This window comes from Ailuropoda melanoleuca, chromosome 6 (assembly GCF_002007445.2).
Source record: "Ailuropoda melanoleuca isolate Jingjing chromosome 6, ASM200744v2, whole genome shotgun sequence".
Taxonomy (NCBI): domain Eukaryota; kingdom Metazoa; phylum Chordata; class Mammalia; order Carnivora; family Ursidae; genus Ailuropoda; species Ailuropoda melanoleuca.
Genome location: NC_048223.1, coordinates 99,666,582 through 99,685,978, shown reverse-complemented (window position 1 = coordinate 99,685,978; position 19,397 = coordinate 99,666,582). Strand labels below are relative to the sequence as shown.

Genomic DNA, 19,397 nt, shown 5'->3' with positions numbered 1-19,397 from the left:
TTCCACCTCGGTGAAACGGGGAGATTGATGTTGACCTGTCTGACAAAGTTTGTGGGAACAAATGGCTAGACAGTAAAATAGTTTGCACAGCTCCAGCCCCATCAAAGTGCTCGAGAGCTCTGCACGTGAACGTGCAGCCTTTCTGGCTGAGTGTCAGTAATAAACCATGCTTTCCTGGGAGAAGGAATAAACATGCAGGAGCTTCAGCCTAGATTTGTACAGTCAATTTTTCTGAATAGTTCCCAGTTCTGTGCATTGGGCTGGCTTGGCAATTAAGTGCCTTGATCTGCAGGAGAAGGAGAGTGGGCTGGGGAGATGAAGCACTTGAAAATGATGAGCAGGAGGGAGGCAAGGTCTGGGAGAGAGGCTTCTACACAGAATAAAAGGATTCGGGAGGTTGCGGCTGGGTTTGAGCATGAAGGGGACATTGTTCACGCTGGCTGGGCTGGCAGAGGGGCTGGTGGGAACCAAGTTGGGGGCAGGAGGGGACCAAGAGGAGACAGCTGAGGAGGACGGATGGGGCTGGAAGCAGTAGCCAACTGTGCCAGGCTGTGCTGGAAGGACGGGGCAGCTCAAGGAAGGGACAGCAGTTTCTGTGCAGCGTGCAGGCCGGCCAGGGCAGCTGGCGTGCCCAGAGGACACGTTAGAGCAGCTCTGCAGACTTCCAAACACCATTTGGCTGACAAGAACCTATTTGGCCCACCAAGTTACTATTGTGTCTGCCCGCCTTCCCCAGCCCACCCTTTCCTGGCCCGCCAAGCCCCTCAACTCTACCCTGCAGCCCCCGTTGTCACTTCGTTAATGACACATGGACATCTGGCTGGAAAACTAGCCCAAAGCACCCCCCGAGCCCCAGGGACAGACCCCAAATGTAAGGGCCGCCAGTGGAGCCCGGCCTGATTGCTGAGTCTCTGGCATCTGGCCAGTGCTCAGCTCCAGGCTGGTGCCCTGGGGCCTGGAGTAGGGGAGGGACGCAGGCAGTGATGAACAGGGCCCTGAGCAGCCCTGGGGGGAAGCCAGCCATGGCCAGATGTGCAGTCAGGGAGCTGCGGGTCCCCAGAGCCCAGCCACACAACACCCAGCTGCTGGACAGATCTTGGAGAATCTCTTGTTTTTCAAAAGAACAATCCGAGGTCCAGAGAGGAGAAGGGACTTGCCCAAGGTCACACAGAAGGTTTGTAGAGAAACTGGTACCCAGAGCCCCACCCCCGAAGCTTAAAGGGCCGCAATCCGCTGACCTTTCTGATGACCTCTAGCTGGAGCATCCCAGCTCCTGCGGGCAAAACCGGGGGGCCAGGGAAGGAGGACGGCCCTGCACCCACCGGGATGCGGCCCCAGGGACTGGCACCCAGGGGCTTGATTTTGACCCCCCAGTTTTTGTGGCTCAAGCAGCTGCTTGGCCTAGGCTGTGCCGGGCAGCAGGGGGAAGCCGGGCAAGCGGTCGGCAGGCCGGCCAATGGCGCTGCCCGCATGGCCCTGGCCGCTCTCCCGCGGGGGAGGGGAGGCCTTCTCTCCAGACGCGAGCGAGTCCGCGGCCGCCGCTCCGCTAGGTCACAGTGCCATCTAGCGGCCAGCGCGCCCACTCTCGGGGGACTCGAGGGACTCGAGGGCTGCGGGGGGACGGAGGGGCTGGTGCTGAGCTGAGGGGAAGGAGGCCCACTCCCCCATGGTTCCTGATTCAAGGACAGTCCCAAGCCCCGACTTTTCAAGATGCCTGCAGCCCCTCAGAGCCTGGACAGTGCAGGGAATCCTGAGAATTAGTTGTCTCTGTGGCAGAAGGCCTGGCATGGAACCCAAGGAGAGAGAAGGTAAGGACCAAGAGGTCTGAGCTGGCCTCTGCAGCCCTGAGTGACCTTGGGCACCTCCCCCAGCCTCTCTGAGCGCTTTGACCTAGCCGTGTGAACCGCTGTCTGCAGAGCCGCGGAGAGGACAGGATGTGGTGCGGCAGTGCTGGGGCAGATCCTGCCTCAGCCGCGGGTCCCGTCCAGGCAGCGATTAGCGATTTATTAACTTCTGTGGGCCTCAGTGTTCTCGCCTGCAGTGGGGGCATGAGAAGGAGAGGAGGCATAGGACATTCCTGGCACAGGTCTGGCTCAGGGGCAGGACCCTCCAAGTGCAGCAGACAGCGACACCCTCTTCATCCCAGGTGCCCCGGGGGGACGCCAGGACCATCTGCTGGGCATCTCCTGGGTGCTGGGTGCAGAGAGCACTGTGCTGGGCATGGGAGGCAGCTCAGAGCAAGCCCACCCAGCCCTGCCCTGGAGGTGGTCTCCGTGGGTCCCCCTGCGTGCCCTCCAGCCCTGGGTATAGTCACAGGCCCCTTCATGCCCCTCCCCACTGGAATCCATTGCTCTTCCCTCTTCACCCTGCCTCCCCACCCCTGCCAGACTCTAGCCCCTCCCCAGGAGCTCTGCATTTCAGCCTCACCTTTTGAGGGAGCATCTGTCTGGGCTGCAAGGTGGTGATTAAAGAATCCTTACAAGAAATTTAGAAAGAAAATGAAGGTGGATTTATGATATGGGGTGGGGATTTTTGCTGTTGGCTGGGAGCAGTATAGAACAAAGCGGAGGGGCAGATCTGATTTATAGGAAGTCATTATTGGAGGAGAAGGAGATGCCTAAAGCCCAGCTGAGGCCTTCTGGCGGCTCCCCATCAGCCCACTCCAGAGAGGTGGCCGTGGGCAGCGGAGTGGGGGCCCCGGAGCCTCCCAGGCTGGCAGGCAGGTGGACACTGCCTTGCAGCAGGAGCACAGAGGATGTGACAGGCAGAGCTAGAGTGACAGGCTCTCGACCAGGGCCCAAGACCCTCAGGGAGTGCAGCCGCAGGCCTGCCAGAAGTACCCCGTGCCCCCGGGAATGTGCGGTGTCAATGCATTGGATGATTGACAAGAAGGGACATCATTTTTCTTTTAACACAAACACAAATACTCTTAGAATAGAAACGCGATCCTGCCGCACAGTTTCTTCCGCTAAAATAAGAGATTGTAAAGAAAGGTCAAGCCCATGGCTGGCCACTCCGGGCCTTACCAGGAGTCCAGCTCCCTCCTCTGCCAAGAGGGAGGTTGTGTAGAAATGTTTGAGAGCATGCTGTGGGCTAGCACAGGCTCTGAGGTCACTCAGATGTGGGTGTGAGCTGCGATCTGTGGCCTGCTGGCTGTAATCGCACCTCCTTGAGCCTCAATTTCCTCACCTGGAAAACGGTGCAGTGGGATGAGACGCAGATAACACCTAGGACACAGGACTGGAAAACAGGTGGCCAGAGGAGCCGATCCTGCCCTCTTTCCTGAAAGAGACTCTTCAGGCCCCTGCCCGTTCTCCCGCCCACTGTCCCCTCAGCGTCCTACAGGGAGGGGCTGCAAGGATTGAGGGAGGAGTGGAATGTCCATGTCTAATACCCTCCACCCCGTGCACTTGGAACCCTGCCAGCCACCTGGATGGCTCACAGAGGGCTTGTGGGTAGCAGCACCAGCACCAACACGGTATTATTCTAGGTTTGAATGTTCGGGAAATTTAGGATGAAAGACCCTGTTACCATCCTGCCCTGACCCTCCCTCTCCCTTCTCCAACACACACACACACACACACGCTGCCCATTCCTCCATCCCTATGTTTTCCAGCATCTTTGCTACTCTTCTCCAATTTCTTGGATGCTCTTGGCAGCCCGCAGATCTTGGCATCCACAAGAATTGTATTTCTATTGTGGATTCAGTAGATTAATCCCACTGGTCCAGATTCTTGGGCCAGCAGACCCCACAAAAACTCCACTGGTGTGGACTGCCGATGGGCCTGGGAATCTACTCCCAGCCACGCTTCTCCTGAGTTTCAGCCTGGAGGATGCTCTGGACGAGTGGGAAGGAGCCTTGGTGATCTCATGCCCCTCTCCAGGTTATGGGGAGGGAGACCAGGGCCTGAAGAGCACACAGCTCAAGTTCCTGGAGCCGGAGCAGGGTCAGAGGCCAAGCAAGGACCTAGAGGCTTTTCCTTAGCATGGCAAATACCCCTGCCTCCTTGTGCCTGGGTCCTCTGGCCCCCAGCAACATGCCCCCTCCCTTATTCCACACAGCCTCACTTTCCCATCGTCACCCCACCACCTCTGACTCCCAGATGTGATCTGGCCTGTCAGCGGACCACCCCAGTACTGCCTAGATGCAACCTGAGAAACAGGTTGCCTATACCCAAACTGGACTTGAGTCTGCATTGCCGAGTGCAGGGGTTCAGAGGTTTAGGGGTGCAGTTCTTAAGGCTAAATGAGGCTACCGCATGGGGCTCAGGACCACTGGGCAGATAATCTGAGGGGGTGTCGGAAGGTGTCATGGGGGAAGAGGGGCAGTGGGGAGGCATTTTCCCCTGTCACTCCACCTCTCCCCCCCCAGCCTGATGGGCAGAGTGAGAAGCCTTCAGGAGGCGTTGGGCAGGGAGCAGCCTTTGCACCCACCAGCAGAACTAGGAGGCCTTAGGAGCCTGAGTGTGCTGGGGAAATAAGGGGATTTTATTCACCCAGCAGCTGGGAAATCATCCCAGCTAATGCCTGTGTGGCACCTGACATTTCCCAAAGTACGCGCGGAAAACCAGCTCACTTACTGTTTATGACAGCCCTGAGAAGAAGCTGTTGTTACTATCAGTCTCGCGTTAAAGTGAGAAAACAGATGCCCAGAAAGGTTCAGTGATGGGCCCAAGGTCACACGCACACTTTCTGATCCCATCTTCTTTCCCCTCACCAGGGCCGCCCCTCCAGCCCCAGCTGGGGAGCCGCTTGTCCCCAAGAGGATGAGCCCACCTCAAATGCAGAAAAAGAAATGGATGTAAAGTAGAATTTAACTCCCTATTGGGGCGTCATCCTCCAAGGCAAAAACAAAGTTGCTCCAAACTGCCGCTTGGGTGGCCTGGAAGGCGTGGGCTAAACCTCGGCAGGGAGAAGAATCGGGGGAGGGGAGAATGTCGGGTAGAAGGTACTGACCCGGGAGCCTCGGCGGGACCGCGCAGGGTGCGTGAGCTTATTGGTTTGAAGAAGATTTACATGATCCACCTGGGAGTAGAGTTTCCGCCACAGCACAGCAAGGGCTGCAGACCCCTGGCCGCCCCTGCCTCAGACTTGAGCTGGGCTCTTCATCCTGAGGCTGCTGGCGCGGGTGCCCAGGAGGCTGGCTCCCTGACTGTCGACTCACCTGCTCCCCAACTGTGCGGCGAACTTGCCAAGAAGGAGTTGTGGGTAACATCTCTGTTATGGTCCAGTTGCCATGGCAATAAATTGTCACTAATTAGTAGTGTGGTTACCATGGCAATTTTCTAATAATTACAGGTTACAAATGGTACAAGGCTTCAACCCAACCCAATTAGTTAATTAGAAAGATTTAGAAATTTGTCCAAGAGGGAAATAACCTGCTTTGTAGAAAATGAAGAGAATGTGTCACAGCTTGAGAGCCAGAGGCAGAGAGGAAATTGGAGGACACTAGAGTGGGGAGGAAGGATGGAGTTGCATGGTGGCAAGTCCCAGAGCCCTCCCTGGAGTTTCCGGGGGCCCAGGCAAGGTGCAGGGTTTCTCACTGAAGCCTGTGCCTGGGCAGGAATCTGGCAGGGCGGGGGCAGGAAACAGCTGCCAGCAGCCACGCTGGGGCTCCTCTCTGAACAGGGAGAAGTGGTGCCCAGGTTACTGCCCAGCAGCCCTCCGCTGGCCTCCGAAGGGCCTCTGAGAGCCTCCCCGCCCCACACTCTGGCTCTCCTAATGAAAAGCGCACGCCACCCCCTCGGTGATGCCCCCCAGGAGCCCTGTGGATTTAGTGACTCCATGTTCCGGGAGGCTCGGGCTGTCCTGGAGAGCTAATTAGATTACCTGGGACGAATATGGGAGGCACAGGGCCCAGAATGTGCTAATTTGGAGCTCAACCACGAGAGCAAGGAGAGTGGCAATGCCGCTGGACCCATCCCCTCCTCTTGGCCCCCAATATCCTGCCTGGTGGGCAGGCCGCATTGCACAAGTGAGAGAGGCCCCATGATTTCCTCCAGGAACCTCTCGGAGAGGACAGGAGGAGTCCGGAGACCAACAAAACCTTCATCCCACACTAGCACACTTCATGGGAACCTCTTCCCCATCCAGAGCCAGGGAGGCAGGTGGTTGGGGAGGGCCTGGCCCAACGTCACTTCGGTCTGCCAGAGCTCTCGTTTATTTAACAAATAACAGTAAGCTCTTCTGAGTCCTCTGGTGACTCTCCTTTCTGTACTGAAGAGCCTGTTAGAGCCGCGCCTTTCAAACTTTACTGTGTACATAGCCACCCAGGGGTCCTGCTACCGGTGGGGGGTGGGGCGAACCTGAGATTCTGCCTTTCTAACAAGGCGACACCCTTGCAGCAGGCCTGACTCTGAGTAATGAGGTGGTAGGGTTCACAAAGCCCTTCACGTGTCTCGTCTCGCGTGATCCTCGTAAAAATCCTAAAATAGAAAAGGCAGGTCACACTACCCCCATTTTACAGATGAGGAAACTGAGGCTCAAGCTTAAATTACCCAAGGTCATGCTGCTTGTAAACAGCCGCGGTGGGACTAGAATCCACGTCCCAGACCTGGCAGGGCTGTCTTCTGCCCAATATTTCCAGTGATTGGGGCAGTGGCTTCCAGGGCTTGATGTGAAACCCAGGAGAGGGCGCTGTTTGTTTAAGATGTCTTAATATTGGACTCATTGACACGGGAAGCTCAAATTTGATCTTGGAGACATCAGACCCTAATGTAGACTGGCTTGATTCCTTTCTTTTTTAAAAAAGTATGCAGTTATCGGATTTTTTCCTTTCCAACTACAGAAGCAATTCTGTTGCAACAAGCCAAACAACACAAAGATGTTCCCAAAAAAGGCCAACTCCTGCCTCTCCTTCCCTCCCCAAATCCCAGCCCATCTGGTAGCCCGGGTTAACAACGCAGGGCATGGCCTTTCCCACTTTCCCCCAAACTCCAGAACAAGCTTGCACAAACACGTCCAGAAGTATCATGTATTTTCCTTTTTTTTTTTNTTGCCATGTCAGCTTCCCCGTCAGGAGACCGTGAGCTGCTCCGTTGGCCTCACCCACCAGTCAGTCAGAGTCATCAGCCCCCCCCCAAAGAAAAGTAACTCGTCATCAGCCCCCCCCCCAAAGAAAACGTTCCCAGAGAAGGGATAAAGCCAGCGATTGGTAGGTGGGATGGGGTTCGGCTTATGGAGCCGCTGGGGAAGAAATAGAAGCCAGCCGAGCGGGCCAAGGCCGGGAAGAGAGGGTTGCCTGGAACCCAGCTCTTCCTCTCGGGTTGTTCTGCGTTTCTCACTTGCCTTTAAACGAGCCTGTGAGCAAACGGAGGACAAAGACGTTGTCTTCGGGACATTATAGCAGAGCGCGTTGCAGGTAGTTGGAGCTCAAGAAATAATCTACTTTCTGATTAATTGGAGGGACATGATGAGAAGGGTATGAGGAAAGCTGGAAAACTGTTCGAATGCAGAAAACAGGTGGCTCTCTTGAGGGAAAGGAAGCATCCATTGAAAGAAGTGACACAGTTCTAATAGAAAAGAACCGTTCGTCAGCCGGGTTTTGGACTAGAGCAGACAACGACGATAGCACCGAGGAGCTGGTGCCCAGGGCTTCTCCTGGATGCAAAGGAAAAAAATATTTGAGACAGTGTTACAAAGGCAGAAGCAATACACGATTTCTTTCTGGTAATGTGGGAAAGCAGAGGGAATGGAAGGAGGACCCCTGCCTATCCGAGCCTCCTGTGCCACCAAAATAGTGGAATCCAGGGAATCCAGGGTGGGAGGTGGGGAGGGAGAGGACTCTGGAATTTGCTTGTCATCTTGGCTGGAGTGAGCTTGAATGGGAGAGAGAGAGACTGAGAACAATGGGAATTGGGAGATCGATCAATCAGCAAATATTTATTGAGCAGCTACCCTGGCTGGCAGCTGGAGAGAGCTCAGCTGGAGAGAGGCGCATTAGAAAATTGTCTATAAAAAGGTGGTTGTGGGGGAGAGGGAGGGATGTGTTCTTCTGGAACAGGATAGAAGGAGAAGCAGGGCTGCTTTGTTGTAGGACTCCGGGGGGGTGTTGTGCAGCCTGCAGCCTCAGGGGAAAGCGCTTCTGGAGTTGGGCCGCGCAAGGCCCTGCACACCAGACCCAGGGAGAGGAAGCAGACCCACGCAAGACCTATGGTCCTGCGCGAGGAGGGGGAGAGCCTTTCCGGGAAACAGACCATGACGAGTGCACAGGGGCCTGCTCACCCACCCTCCTTCCCTTCCTCCTCAGGGCTCTGGACGCTACTCTATCTACATCGCCAATTACGCCTATGGTAACGTGGGCCCTGATGCCCTCATTGAAATGGACCCCGAGGCCAGTGACCTCTCCCAGGGCATCCTGGCGCTCAGAGATGTGGCTGCTGAGGCTGGGGTCAGCAAATACACAGGTAGGCAGAGTGGTGCTGGGGCGCCGGCTGGGGTGCTGTGAGTGGGAAGGGTCCGAGGTCTGGGGCTGGGGGCTGGGCCCTGCAAAGCTGAGTCTGGTTCGTCAGAGTCCACAGGAGAGGGTGGGCTTGTGTCCCTGGGGAGGGGAGGATGAAGGCTTTATTCCATCCCGCCGCCCACACGCAGCTCGTCCAGCACTGCCTCTCCAAGACTTGGGGAGATACCTGGCAGGCGTGGGCTTTGGGGGACTCCCTGGGGGACGTGGGACATAGGATGAGAACACTAACTTCATCCTCTCCCTGGAGCCTCTTGCCCCATTCCCTGCTGTAACCCAAATGATGGGCGAACAGGTTCTGTAGGAGAAAACTGACAAATCACAACGGTAGAGATTTAAAGCATTCTTTATTGCCAAACAGCAGATGAAATTATTTACTTATACATAAGCAGCCAGGAATTGAGGGCTAAATCCCTAAGCTTCAGCTGGGTCCCGCCTCGGATAATGGAGCTCAAAGAATTGTGTTCTTATTCCAAAACCTCTCCAGCCCTTTTTTTGAAGCCATGCTCCCCCCACACCTCTCTGGATGGGGGACCTATTGTCAGAGTCTCTGACAGGGAGATCTTTCTAGGGAAGGCTGTTTTTCTAATTCTAGCACGGCTGCTGACTAAACTCTGATAATCTGCCAATAGAGTGCTGATGGCAGAGCAATCCAGTTCCTGTTTTGGATGCCAAAAATCAGGAAGCCAGAGCTGTGCACAACAACGTCTCACGTAAACTTCAGCCTCCCTCACCCTGATCCTGTCATTTGGACAGAAAGATCCTCTTGCTGGTTGACCTTCCCGATATATCCATCCCAGCTTGCACTACAGACTTCCAAACGGGCAGCCCACCCGAATCCAAATCCTGGGGCTGGAAGGATGTTTGGTGGGGTGTCATTTGGGCCATGCCCCTGCCTCCGTACACCTGGGGGGTAGCACATTCTCAAAGCCCTACCTAGAAAGGGTTGTCACAGTCTCTCCTGAGTTTATGGTGCCTTTCTCTAGCCAACTTTCCACCTCGGTGAAACGGGGAGATTGATGTTGACCTGTCTGACAAAGTTTGTGGGAACAAATGGCTAGACAGTAAAATAGTTTGCACAGCTCCAGCCCCATCAAAGTGCTCGAGAGCTCTGCACGTGAACGTGCAGCCTTTCTGGCTGAGTGTCAGTAATAAACCATGCTTTCCTGGGAGAAGGAATAAACATGCAGGAGCTTCAGCCTAGATTTGTACAGTCAATTTTTCTGAATAGTTCCCAGTTCTGTGCATTGGGCTGGCTTGGCAATTAAGTGCCTTGATCTGCAGGAGAAGGAGAGTGGGCTGGGGAGATGAAGCACTTGAAAATGATGAGCAGGAGGGAGGCAAGGTCTGGGAGAGAGGCTTCTACACAGAATAAAAGGATTCGGGAGGTTGCGGCTGGGTTTGAGCATGAAGGGGACATTGTTCACGCTGGCTGGGCTGGCAGAGGGGCTGGTGGGAACCAAGTTGGGGGCAGGAGGGGACCAAGAGGAGACAGCTGAGGAGGACGGATGGGGCTGGAAGCAGTAGCCAACTGTGCCAGGCTGTGCTGGAAGGACGGGGCAGCTCAAGGAAGGGACAGCAGTTTCTGTGCAGCGTGCAGGCCGGCCAGGGCAGCTGGCGTGCCCAGAGGACACGTTAGAGCAGCTCTGCAGACTTCCAAACACCATTTGGCTGACAAGAACCTATTTGGCCCACCAAGTTACTATTGTGTCTGCCCGCCTTCCCCAGCCCACCCTTTCCTGGCCCGCCAAGCCCCTCAACTCTACCCTGCAGCCCCCGTTGTCACTTCGTTAATGACACATGGACATCTGGCTGGAAAACTAGCCCAAAGCACCCCCCGAGCCCCAGGGACAGACCCCAAATGTAAGGGCCGCCAGTGGAGCCCGGCCTGATTGCTGAGTCTCTGGCATCTGGCCAGTGCTCAGCTCCAGGCTGGTGCCCTGGGGCCTGGAGTAGGGGAGGGACGCAGGCAGTGATGAACAGGGCCCTGAGCAGCCCTGGGGGGAAGCCAGCCATGGCCAGATGTGCAGTCAGGGAGCTGCGGGTCCCCAGAGCCCAGCCACACAACACCCAGCTGCTGGACAGATCTTGGAGAATCTCTTGTTTTTCAAAAGAACAATCCGAGGTCCAGAGAGGAGAAGGGACTTGCCCAAGGTCACACAGAAGGTTTGTAGAGAAACTGGTACCCAGAGCCCCACCCCCGAAGCTTAAAGGGCCGCAATCCGCTGACCTTTCTGATGACCTCTAGCTGGAGCATCCCAGCTCCTGCGGGCAAAACCGGGGGGCCAGGGAAGGAGGACGGCCCTGCACCCACCGGGATGCGGCCCCAGGGACTGGCACCCAGGGGCTTGATTTTGACCCCCCAGTTTTTGTGGCTCAAGCAGCTGCTTGGCCTAGGCTGTGCCGGGCAGCAGGGGGAAGCCGGGCAAGCGGTCGGCAGGCCGGCCAATGGCGCTGCCCGCATGGCCCTGGCCGCTCTCCCGCGGGGGAGGGGAGGCCTTCTCTCCAGACGCGAGCGAGTCCGCGGCCGCCGCTCCGCTAGGTCACAGTGCCATCTAGCGGCCAGCGCGCCCACTCTCGGGGGACTCGAGGGACTCGAGGGCTGCGGGGGGGACGGAGGGGCTGGTGCTGAGCTGAGGGGAAGGAGGCCCACTCCCCCATGGTTCCTGATTCAAGGACAGTCCCAAGCCCCGACTTTTCAAGATGCCTGCAGCCCCTCAGAGCCTGGACAGTGCAGGGAATCCTGAGAATTAGTTGTCTNGACGGAGGGGCTGGTGCTGAGCTGAGGGGAAGGAGGCCCACTCCCCCATGGTTCCTGGTTCAAGGACAGTCCCAAACCCCGACTTTTCAAGATGCCTGCAGCCCCTCAGAGCCTGGACAGTGCAGGGAATCCTGAGAATTAGTTGTCTCTGTGGCAGAAGGCCTGGCATGGAACCCAAGGAGAGAGAAGGTAAGGACCAAGAGGTCTGAGCTGGCCTCTGCAGCCCTGAGTGACCTTGGGCACCTCCCCCAGCCTCTCTGAGCGCTTTGACCTAGCCGTGTGAACCGCTGTCTGCAGAGCCGCGGAGAGGACAGGATGTGGTGCGGCAGTGCTGGGGCAGATCCTGCCTCAGCCGCGGGTCCCGTCCAGGCAGCGATTAGCGATTTATTAACTTCTGTGGGCCTCAGTGTTCTCGCCTGCAGTGGGGGCATGAGAAGGAGAGGAGGCATAGGACATTCCTGGCACAGGTCTGGCTCAGGGGCAGGACCCTCCAAGTGCAGCAGACAGCGACACCCTCTTCATCCCAGGTGCCCGGGGGGACGCCAGGACCATCTGCTGGGCATCTCCTGGGTGCTGGGTGCAGAGAGCACTGTGCTGGGCATGGGAGGCAGCTCAGAGCAAGCCCACCCAGCCCTGCCCTGGAGGTGGTCTCCGTGGGTCCCCCTGCGTGCCCTCCAGCCCTGGGTATAGTCACAGGCCCCTTCATGCCCCTCCCCACTGGAATCCATTGCTCTTCCCTCTTCACCCTGCCTCCCCACCCCTGCCAGACTCTAGCCCCTCCCCAGGAGCTCTGCATTTCAGCCTCACCTTTTGAGGGAGCATCTGTCTGGGCTGCAAGGTGGTGATTAAAGAATCCTTACAAGAAATTTAGAAAGAAAATGAAGGTGGATTTATGATATGGGGTGGGGATTTTTGCTGTTGGCTGGGAGCAGTATAGAACAAAGCGGAGGGGCAGATCTGATTTATAGGAAGTCATTATTGGAGGAGAAGGAGATGCCTAAAGCCCAGCTGAGGCCTTCTGGCGGCTCCCCATCAGCCCACTCCAGAGAGGTGGCCGTGGGCAGCGGAGTGGGGGCCCCGGAGCCTCCCAGGCTGGCAGGCAGGTGGACACTGCCTTGCAGCAGGAGCACAGAGGATGTGACAGGCAGAGCTAGAGTGACAGGCTCTCGACCAGGGCCCAAGACCCTCAGGGAGTGCAGCCGCAGGCCTGCCAGAAGTACCCCGTGCCCCCGGGAATGTGCGGTGTCAATGCATTGGATGATTGACAAGAAGGGACATCATTTTTCTTTTAACACAAACACAAATACTCTTAGAATAGAAACGCGATCCTGCCGCACAGTTTCTTCCGCTAAAATAAGAGATTGTAAAGAAAGGTCAAGCCCATGGCTGGCCACTCCGGGCCTTACCAGGAGTCCAGCTCCCTCCTCTGCCAAGAGGGAGGTTGTGTAGAAATGTTTGAGAGCATGCTGTGGGCTAGCACAGGCTCTGAGGTCACTCAGATGTGGGTGTGAGCTGCGATCTGTGGCCTGCTGGCTGTAATCGCACCTCCTTGAGCCTCAATTTCCTCACCTGGAAAACGGTGCAGTGGGATGAGACGCAGATAACACCTAGGACACAGGACTGGAAAACAGGTGGCCAGAGGAGCCGATCCTGCCCTCTTTCCTGAAAGAGACTCTTCAGGCCCCTGCCCGTTCTCCCGCCCACTGTCCCCTCAGCGTCCTACAGGGAGGGGCTGCAAGGATTGAGGGAGGAGTGGAATGTCCATGTCTAATACCCTCCACCCCGTGCACTTGGAACCCTGCCAGCCACCTGGATGGCTCACAGAGGGCTTGTGGGTAGCAGCACCAGCACCAACACGGTATTATTCTAGGTTTGAATGTTCGGGAAATTTAGGATGAAAGACCCTGCTACCATCCTGCCCTGACCCTCCCTCTCCCTTCTCCAACACACACACACACACACACACACACACACACACACACACACACACGCTGCCCATTCCTCCATCCCTATGTTTTCCAGCATCTTTGCTACTCTTCTCCAATTTCTTGGATGCTCTTGGCAGCCCGCAGATCTTGGCATCCACAAGAATTGTATTTCTATTGTGGATTCAGTAGATTAATCCCACTGGTCCAGATTCTTGGGCCAGCAGGCCCCACAAAGACTCCACTGGTGTGGACTGCCGATGGGCCTGGGAATCTACTCCCAGCCACGCTTCTCCTGAGTTTCAGCCTGGAGGATGCTCTGGACGAGTGGGAAGGAGCCTTGGTGATCTCATGCCCCTCTCCAGGTTATGGGGAGGGAGACCAGGGCCTGAAGAGCACACAGCTCAAGTTCCTGGAGCCGGAGCAGGGTCAGAGGCCAAGCAAGGACCTAGAGGCTTTTCCTTAGCATGGCAAATACCCCTGCCTCCTTGTGCCTGGGTCCTCTGGCCCCCAGCAGCATGCCCCCTCCCTTATTCCACACAGCCTCACTTTCCCATCGTCACCCCACCACCTCTGACTCCCAGATGTGATCTGGCCTGTCAGCGGACCACCCCAGTACTGCCTAGATGCAACCTGAGAAACAGGTTGCCTATACCCAAACTGGACTTGAGTCTGCATTGCCGAGTGCAGGGGTTCAGAGGTTTAGGGGTGCAGTTCTTAAGGCTAAATGAGGCTACCGCATGGGGCTCAGGACCACTGGGCAGATAATCTGAGGGGGTGTCGGAAGGTGTCATGGGGGAAGAGGGGCAGTGGGGAGGCATTTTCCCCTGTCACTCCACCTCTCCCCCCCCAGCCTGATGGGCAGAGTGAGAAGCCTTCAGGAGGCGTTGGGCAGGGAGCAGCCTTTGCACCCACCAGCAGAACTAGGAGGCCTTAGGAGCCTGAGTGTGCTGGGGAAATAAGGGGATTTTATTCACCCAGCAGCTGGGAAATCATCCCAGCTAATGCCTGTGTGGCACCTGACATTTCCCAAAGTACGCGCGGAAAACCAGCTCACTTACTGTTTATGACAGCCCTGAGAAGAAGCTGTTGTTACTATCAGTCTCGCGTTAAAGTGAGAAAACAGATGCCCAGAAAGGTTCAGTGATGGGCCCAAGGTCACACGCACAGTTTCTGATCCCATCTTCTTTCCCCTCACCAGGGCCGCCCCTCCAGCCCCAGCTGGGGAGCCGCTTGTCCCCAAGAGGATGAGCCCACCTCAAATGCAGAAAAAGAAATGGATGTAAAGTAGAATTTAACTCCCTATTGGGGCGTCATCCTCCAAGGCAAAAACAAAGTTGCTCCAAACTGCCGCTTGGGTGGCCTGGAAGGCGTGGGCTAAACCTCGGCAGGGAGAAGAATCGGGGGAGGGGAGAATGTCGGGTAGAAGGTACTGACCCGGGAGCCTCGGCGGGACCGCGCAGGGTGCGTGAGCTTATTGGTTTGAAGAAGATTTACATGATCCACCTGGGAGTAGAGTTTCCGCCACAGCACAGCAAGGGCTGCAGACCCCTGGCCGCCCCTGCCTCAGACTTGAGCTGGGCTCTTCATCCTGAGGCTGCTGGCGCGGGTGCCCAGGAGGCTGGCTCCCTGACTGTCGACTCACCTGCTCCCCAACTGTGCGGCGAACTTGCCAAGAAGGAGTTGTGGGTAACATCTCTGTTATGGTCCAGTTGCCATGGCAATAAATTGTCACTAATTAGTAGTGTGGTTACCATGGCAATTTTCTAATAATTACAGGTTACAAATGGTACAAGGCTTCAACCCAACCCAATTAGTTAATTAGAAAGATTTAGAAATTTGTCCAAGAGGGAAATAACCTGCTTTGTAGAAAATGAAGAGAATGTGTCACAGCTTGAGAGCCAGAGGCAGAGAGGAAATTGGAGGACACTAGAGTGGGGAGGAAGGATGGAGTTGCATGGTGGCAAGTCCCAGAGCCCTCCCTGGAGTTTCCGGGGGCCCAGGCAAGGTGCAGGGTTTCTCACTGAAGCCTGTGCCTGGGCAGGAATCTGGCAGGGCGGGGGCAGGAAACAGCTGCCAGCAGCCACGCTGGGGCTCCTCTCTGAACAGGGAGAAGTGGTGCCCAGGTTACTGCCCAGCAGCCCTCCGCTGGCCTCCGAAGGGCCTCTGAGAGCCTCCCCGCCCCACACTCTGGCTCTCCTAATGAAAAGCGCACGCCACCCCCTCGGTGATGCCCCCCAGGAGCCCTGTGGATTTAGTGACTCCATGTTCCGGGAGGCTCGGGCTGTCCTGGAGAGCTAATTAGATTACCTGGGACGAATATGGGAGGCACAGGGCCCAGAATGTGCTAATTTGGAGCTCAACCACGAGAGCAAGGAGAGTGGCAATGCCGCTGGACCCATCCCCTCCTCTTGGCCCCCAATATCCTGCCTGGTGGGCAGGCCGCATTGCACAAGTGAGAGAGGCCCCATGATTTCCTCCAGGAACCTCTCGGAGAGGACAGGAGGAGTCCGGAGACCAACAAAACCTTCATCCCACACTAGCACACTTCATGGGAACCTCTTCCCCATCCAGAGCCAGGGAGGCAGGTGGTTGGGGAGGGCCTGGCCCAACGTCACTTCGGTCTGCCAGAGCTCTCGTTTATTTAACAAATAACAGTAAGCTCTTCTGAGTCCTCTGGTGACTCTCCTTTCTGTACTGAAGAGCCTGTTAGAGCCGCGCCTTTCAAACTTTACTGTGTACATAGCCACCCAGGGGTCCTGCTACCGGTGGGGGGTGGGGCGAACCTGAGATTCTGCCTTTCTAACAAGGCGACACCCTTGCAGCAGGCCTGACTCTGAGTAATGAGGTGGTAGGGTTCACAAAGCCCTTCACGTGTCTCGTCTCGCGTGATCCTCGTAAAAATCCTAAAATAGAAAAGGCAGGTCACACTACCCCCATTTTACAGATGAGGAAACTGAGGCTCAAGCTTAAATTACCCAAGGTCATGCTGCTTGTAAACAGCCGCGGTGGGACTAGAATCCACGTCCCAGACCTGGCAGGGCTGTCTTCTGCCCAATATTTCCAGTGATTGGGGCAGTGGCTTCCAGGGCTTGATGTGAAACCCAGGAGAGGGCGCTGTTTGTTTAAGATGTCTTAATATTGGACTCGTTGACACGGGAAGCTCAAATTTGATCTTGGAGACATCAGACCCTAATGTAGACTGGCTTGATTCCTTTCTTTTTTAAAAAAGTATGCAGTTATCGGATTTTTTCCTTTCCAACTACAGAAGCAATTCTGTTGCAACAAGCCAAACAACACAAAGATGTTCCCAAAAAAGGCCAACTCCTGCCTCTCCTTCCCTCCCCAAATCCCAGCCCATCTGGTAGCCCGGGTTAACAACGCAGGGCATGGCCTTTCCCACTTTCCCCCAAACTCCAGAACAAGCTTGCACAAACACGTCCAGAAGTATCATGTATTTTCCTTTTTTTTTTTTAATGAAACTAAGATGACACAAAGCATCACTTGGTGAATCGCTTTTTCTTTTTTTTTTAAAGGTTTTATTTATTTATTTGAGACGGAGAAGCACAAGAGCGGGGAGGGGAATCGCTTTCTCATTTAACAGTATGCCACGGGCACTCCTCCAAGTCAATACAGATGGGTCCACGCAGTCTTTTCAGCGGCTGCAGAGAGGTCTGTCCCATGGATGCAGCACAATCCATTCAACCAGTCGTTGTTGAGGGACTTACGGGTTGTTCCCACTTGTTCACTACATCAAGCAAAGTCAAGAAAGCATCCTGTAGCCTTAGCCGAAACCTAGTGGTCTATGTTCTGAGGACAGGAGCACACCGGTGTCTTGACTGGCGTACGGATGACTTGGGTGGTGGTGGGGGTTGTCAGGAAAACCTGTGACTTGATCAAAATGTGGTGGGTAGATCGGGGCTGGGGGATTGTGGTGAGTCAGCCTCTGAAGGGAATGGAAGTATCTGTACGGGGGCCTCTGTAGTTCATGGCATCATGGCTTTGGCACAAAGTGGCTCTGTCTTACCCCCTCCCTTGCCTCATCATCAGTGTGGTCATCCTCTACACAAGTGTACAGGACTGCAAGCTCAGATCTGGGCTCAGGGAAGCATCCAGAAGGTTGGAATCTCCCCCTGCCCCCAAAACTCTTCTGAGGCATGGCCATAGCGGCTTCTCAAAGGCCTCAGAGGCACGCTGGTCCTCCTCGCGGGCCTGAGGCTTTGCTTCTGCCACTCACTGTGGGTTGATGTCTCCTAGGGGGCCGGGGTGTCAGCGTGGGCCCCATCCTCAGCAACAGTGCCTCAGATATCTTCTGTGACAACGAGAACGGGCCCAACTTCCTCTTCCACAACCAGGGTGATGGCACCTTCGTGGATGCTGCTGCCAGCGCTGGTGAGTGTGGCCACTGCCCTGCACCCTCGGTGCCCCAGACTATCGGGGGCCTCTGGGCACCCTGTCCCCTCCAGCATGGCCCCGCGGGCCTCGGGGAAACTGGGACCAGTAACCATGCACACCCCACAGGGAAACATTGCTTGTCACCTTCAATCCCACATCCCCAAAGGCTCAGGCCAGAGGCGATGTGTGCTGCTGGGGAAAGGGGGGACTGGAACTCCGGACCACTATCCATTTGCCAGCAACTAGATTTGGCCCACGTTCCTCCGAGTCCTGCCTGAGTCCTCAGCACTAATTTCCCCTCCACACTGCCTCTTTGCAGGTCCCCTCCCCACATTCACCTTAATCCCCCTGCTAAGTGCCAGGTGGAGCTAAAAGCTGGGGATGCTGACCCCAACAAGGTTATACACCCTGGTATACCTGGCACACATACACAGCCATCCACATTCTAGAGGGGAAAACAAACAAACAAATAGCTAAGTAAGAAGGAGACTAAAATCCACACAAAATAGTATTTCAGGCTTCCAGCTCTGCTCCCCTTCATCCCTTTGTGCTCATCCCTCATGTGCCTCAGGGCCTTTGTACCTGCCATTCTCTCTGCCTGAAAGTGCCTTCTCCCTTTTCTCTATCTGCAGAAATTCTATTTCTCCTCTAACACTCAGCTCTATGAAGCCTTTCCTGCCTCCCTCCGTGCTACCTGGCAGATTCACACACCGTCCTCTGCATTCACACTGCCCTTCCATGTACTTCTCAATCAGGTTTCTAAAATAATCTGTGTCTACAAGGACTGCATGCTGTACTGTCCATTGTTGACACAACACTTGGCACACAGTGGTCACCCAGGAAATTTGGCTGAATGGCAGAAGGGACACTTAATGAAAGTTTGTGAATATAATCAGTCTGTCCTTCAACCACTTCTCCCCACCCACTTCCTCCCCACCGTGCCAATGAAAGGATTGATTTCGCCCCTTTCCAGGCAGCATAGGGACGAGCTCTAGCCTCCAGAAGAGGTGAGCGGGAATTAGACACATAGATCAAAGGTCCTACAAGCTCCAGCTAGGGCTGACAGCTAGCATCAAATCCTGAGCGTCTGCCAGTCTATCCTCTGTGACTTACAAGTACCTATCCCCCGCTCTCTGCTCGCGAGTGCCCACTTTGTGCACCACCCCTCCACTGGTAGCCAGTCAGCTCTTCTCATGCCTTTCCCTCTTCTCTTTCCTGGGCAAAGCTAGAGCCAGAGGCCACTCCCCTGGGCCTGCCCTCCCACCTGGCCTACACGCGCGCGCGCGTGCACACACACACACACACACACACACACACACACACTCCACAGTGCTATATACTCCGGCAGCAAATTTTCTCATTGCTGAAAAATCATAGAATGAAGGGGAGGTGGTGGTGGAGAAAGCCTAGAGGATTTGATAAGGTGTTAAAGAGATGGGAGCAGAGGTGAGCGAACAAGTTGGAGTGGGAGAAGGTATCTGGCGGGAGGAGAGAGGAAAGGTGCTAGTCCCGTAATTGAAAGTCAGAATGATTCCAGGGGTTTAACAAGACATGTCAAGAGGGCATTCATCACCCAAACAGACGCTGCTGTGAAATGCAGCCTGGCACCGATTATTCCCGGGGAAGGGAACCAGCTCCTTGTCGGGGTGCCTCACAGATAGGAGAGAAATGGGCCGACACAGAAGTCCACCGACGTTAGGCCTGGGGAGTTTGTAGAGAATGAATGGGGTATTAATCCTAGAGGTTAGAGGCTGCCCCCACTCCTTGGCAAAGCCTCTTCCTCAAGCCTAGGGCTCACTGCCTCTTCTCCCCACCCCCCCATCGTCCAGATCCTTCCTCCCCCAAGAGGGTACTCAGC

The 19,397-nt window shown here is 55.6% G+C and overlaps 1 protein-coding gene across 1 annotated transcript in view; it reads left to right on the top strand.

Moving 5' to 3' along the window:
* The window catches only part of CRTAC1 (cartilage acidic protein 1), a 144,118-nt gene that overhangs the window by 101,771 nt on the left and 22,950 nt on the right, over nt 1-19,397 (top strand). Inside the window, exon 6 of the mRNA XM_011221980.3 lies at nt 17,402-17,536. Coding sequence (XP_011220282.2) covers nt 17,402-17,536 — 135 coding nt within the window. The remainder of the gene's footprint in view (nt 1-17,401; nt 17,537-19,397) is intronic.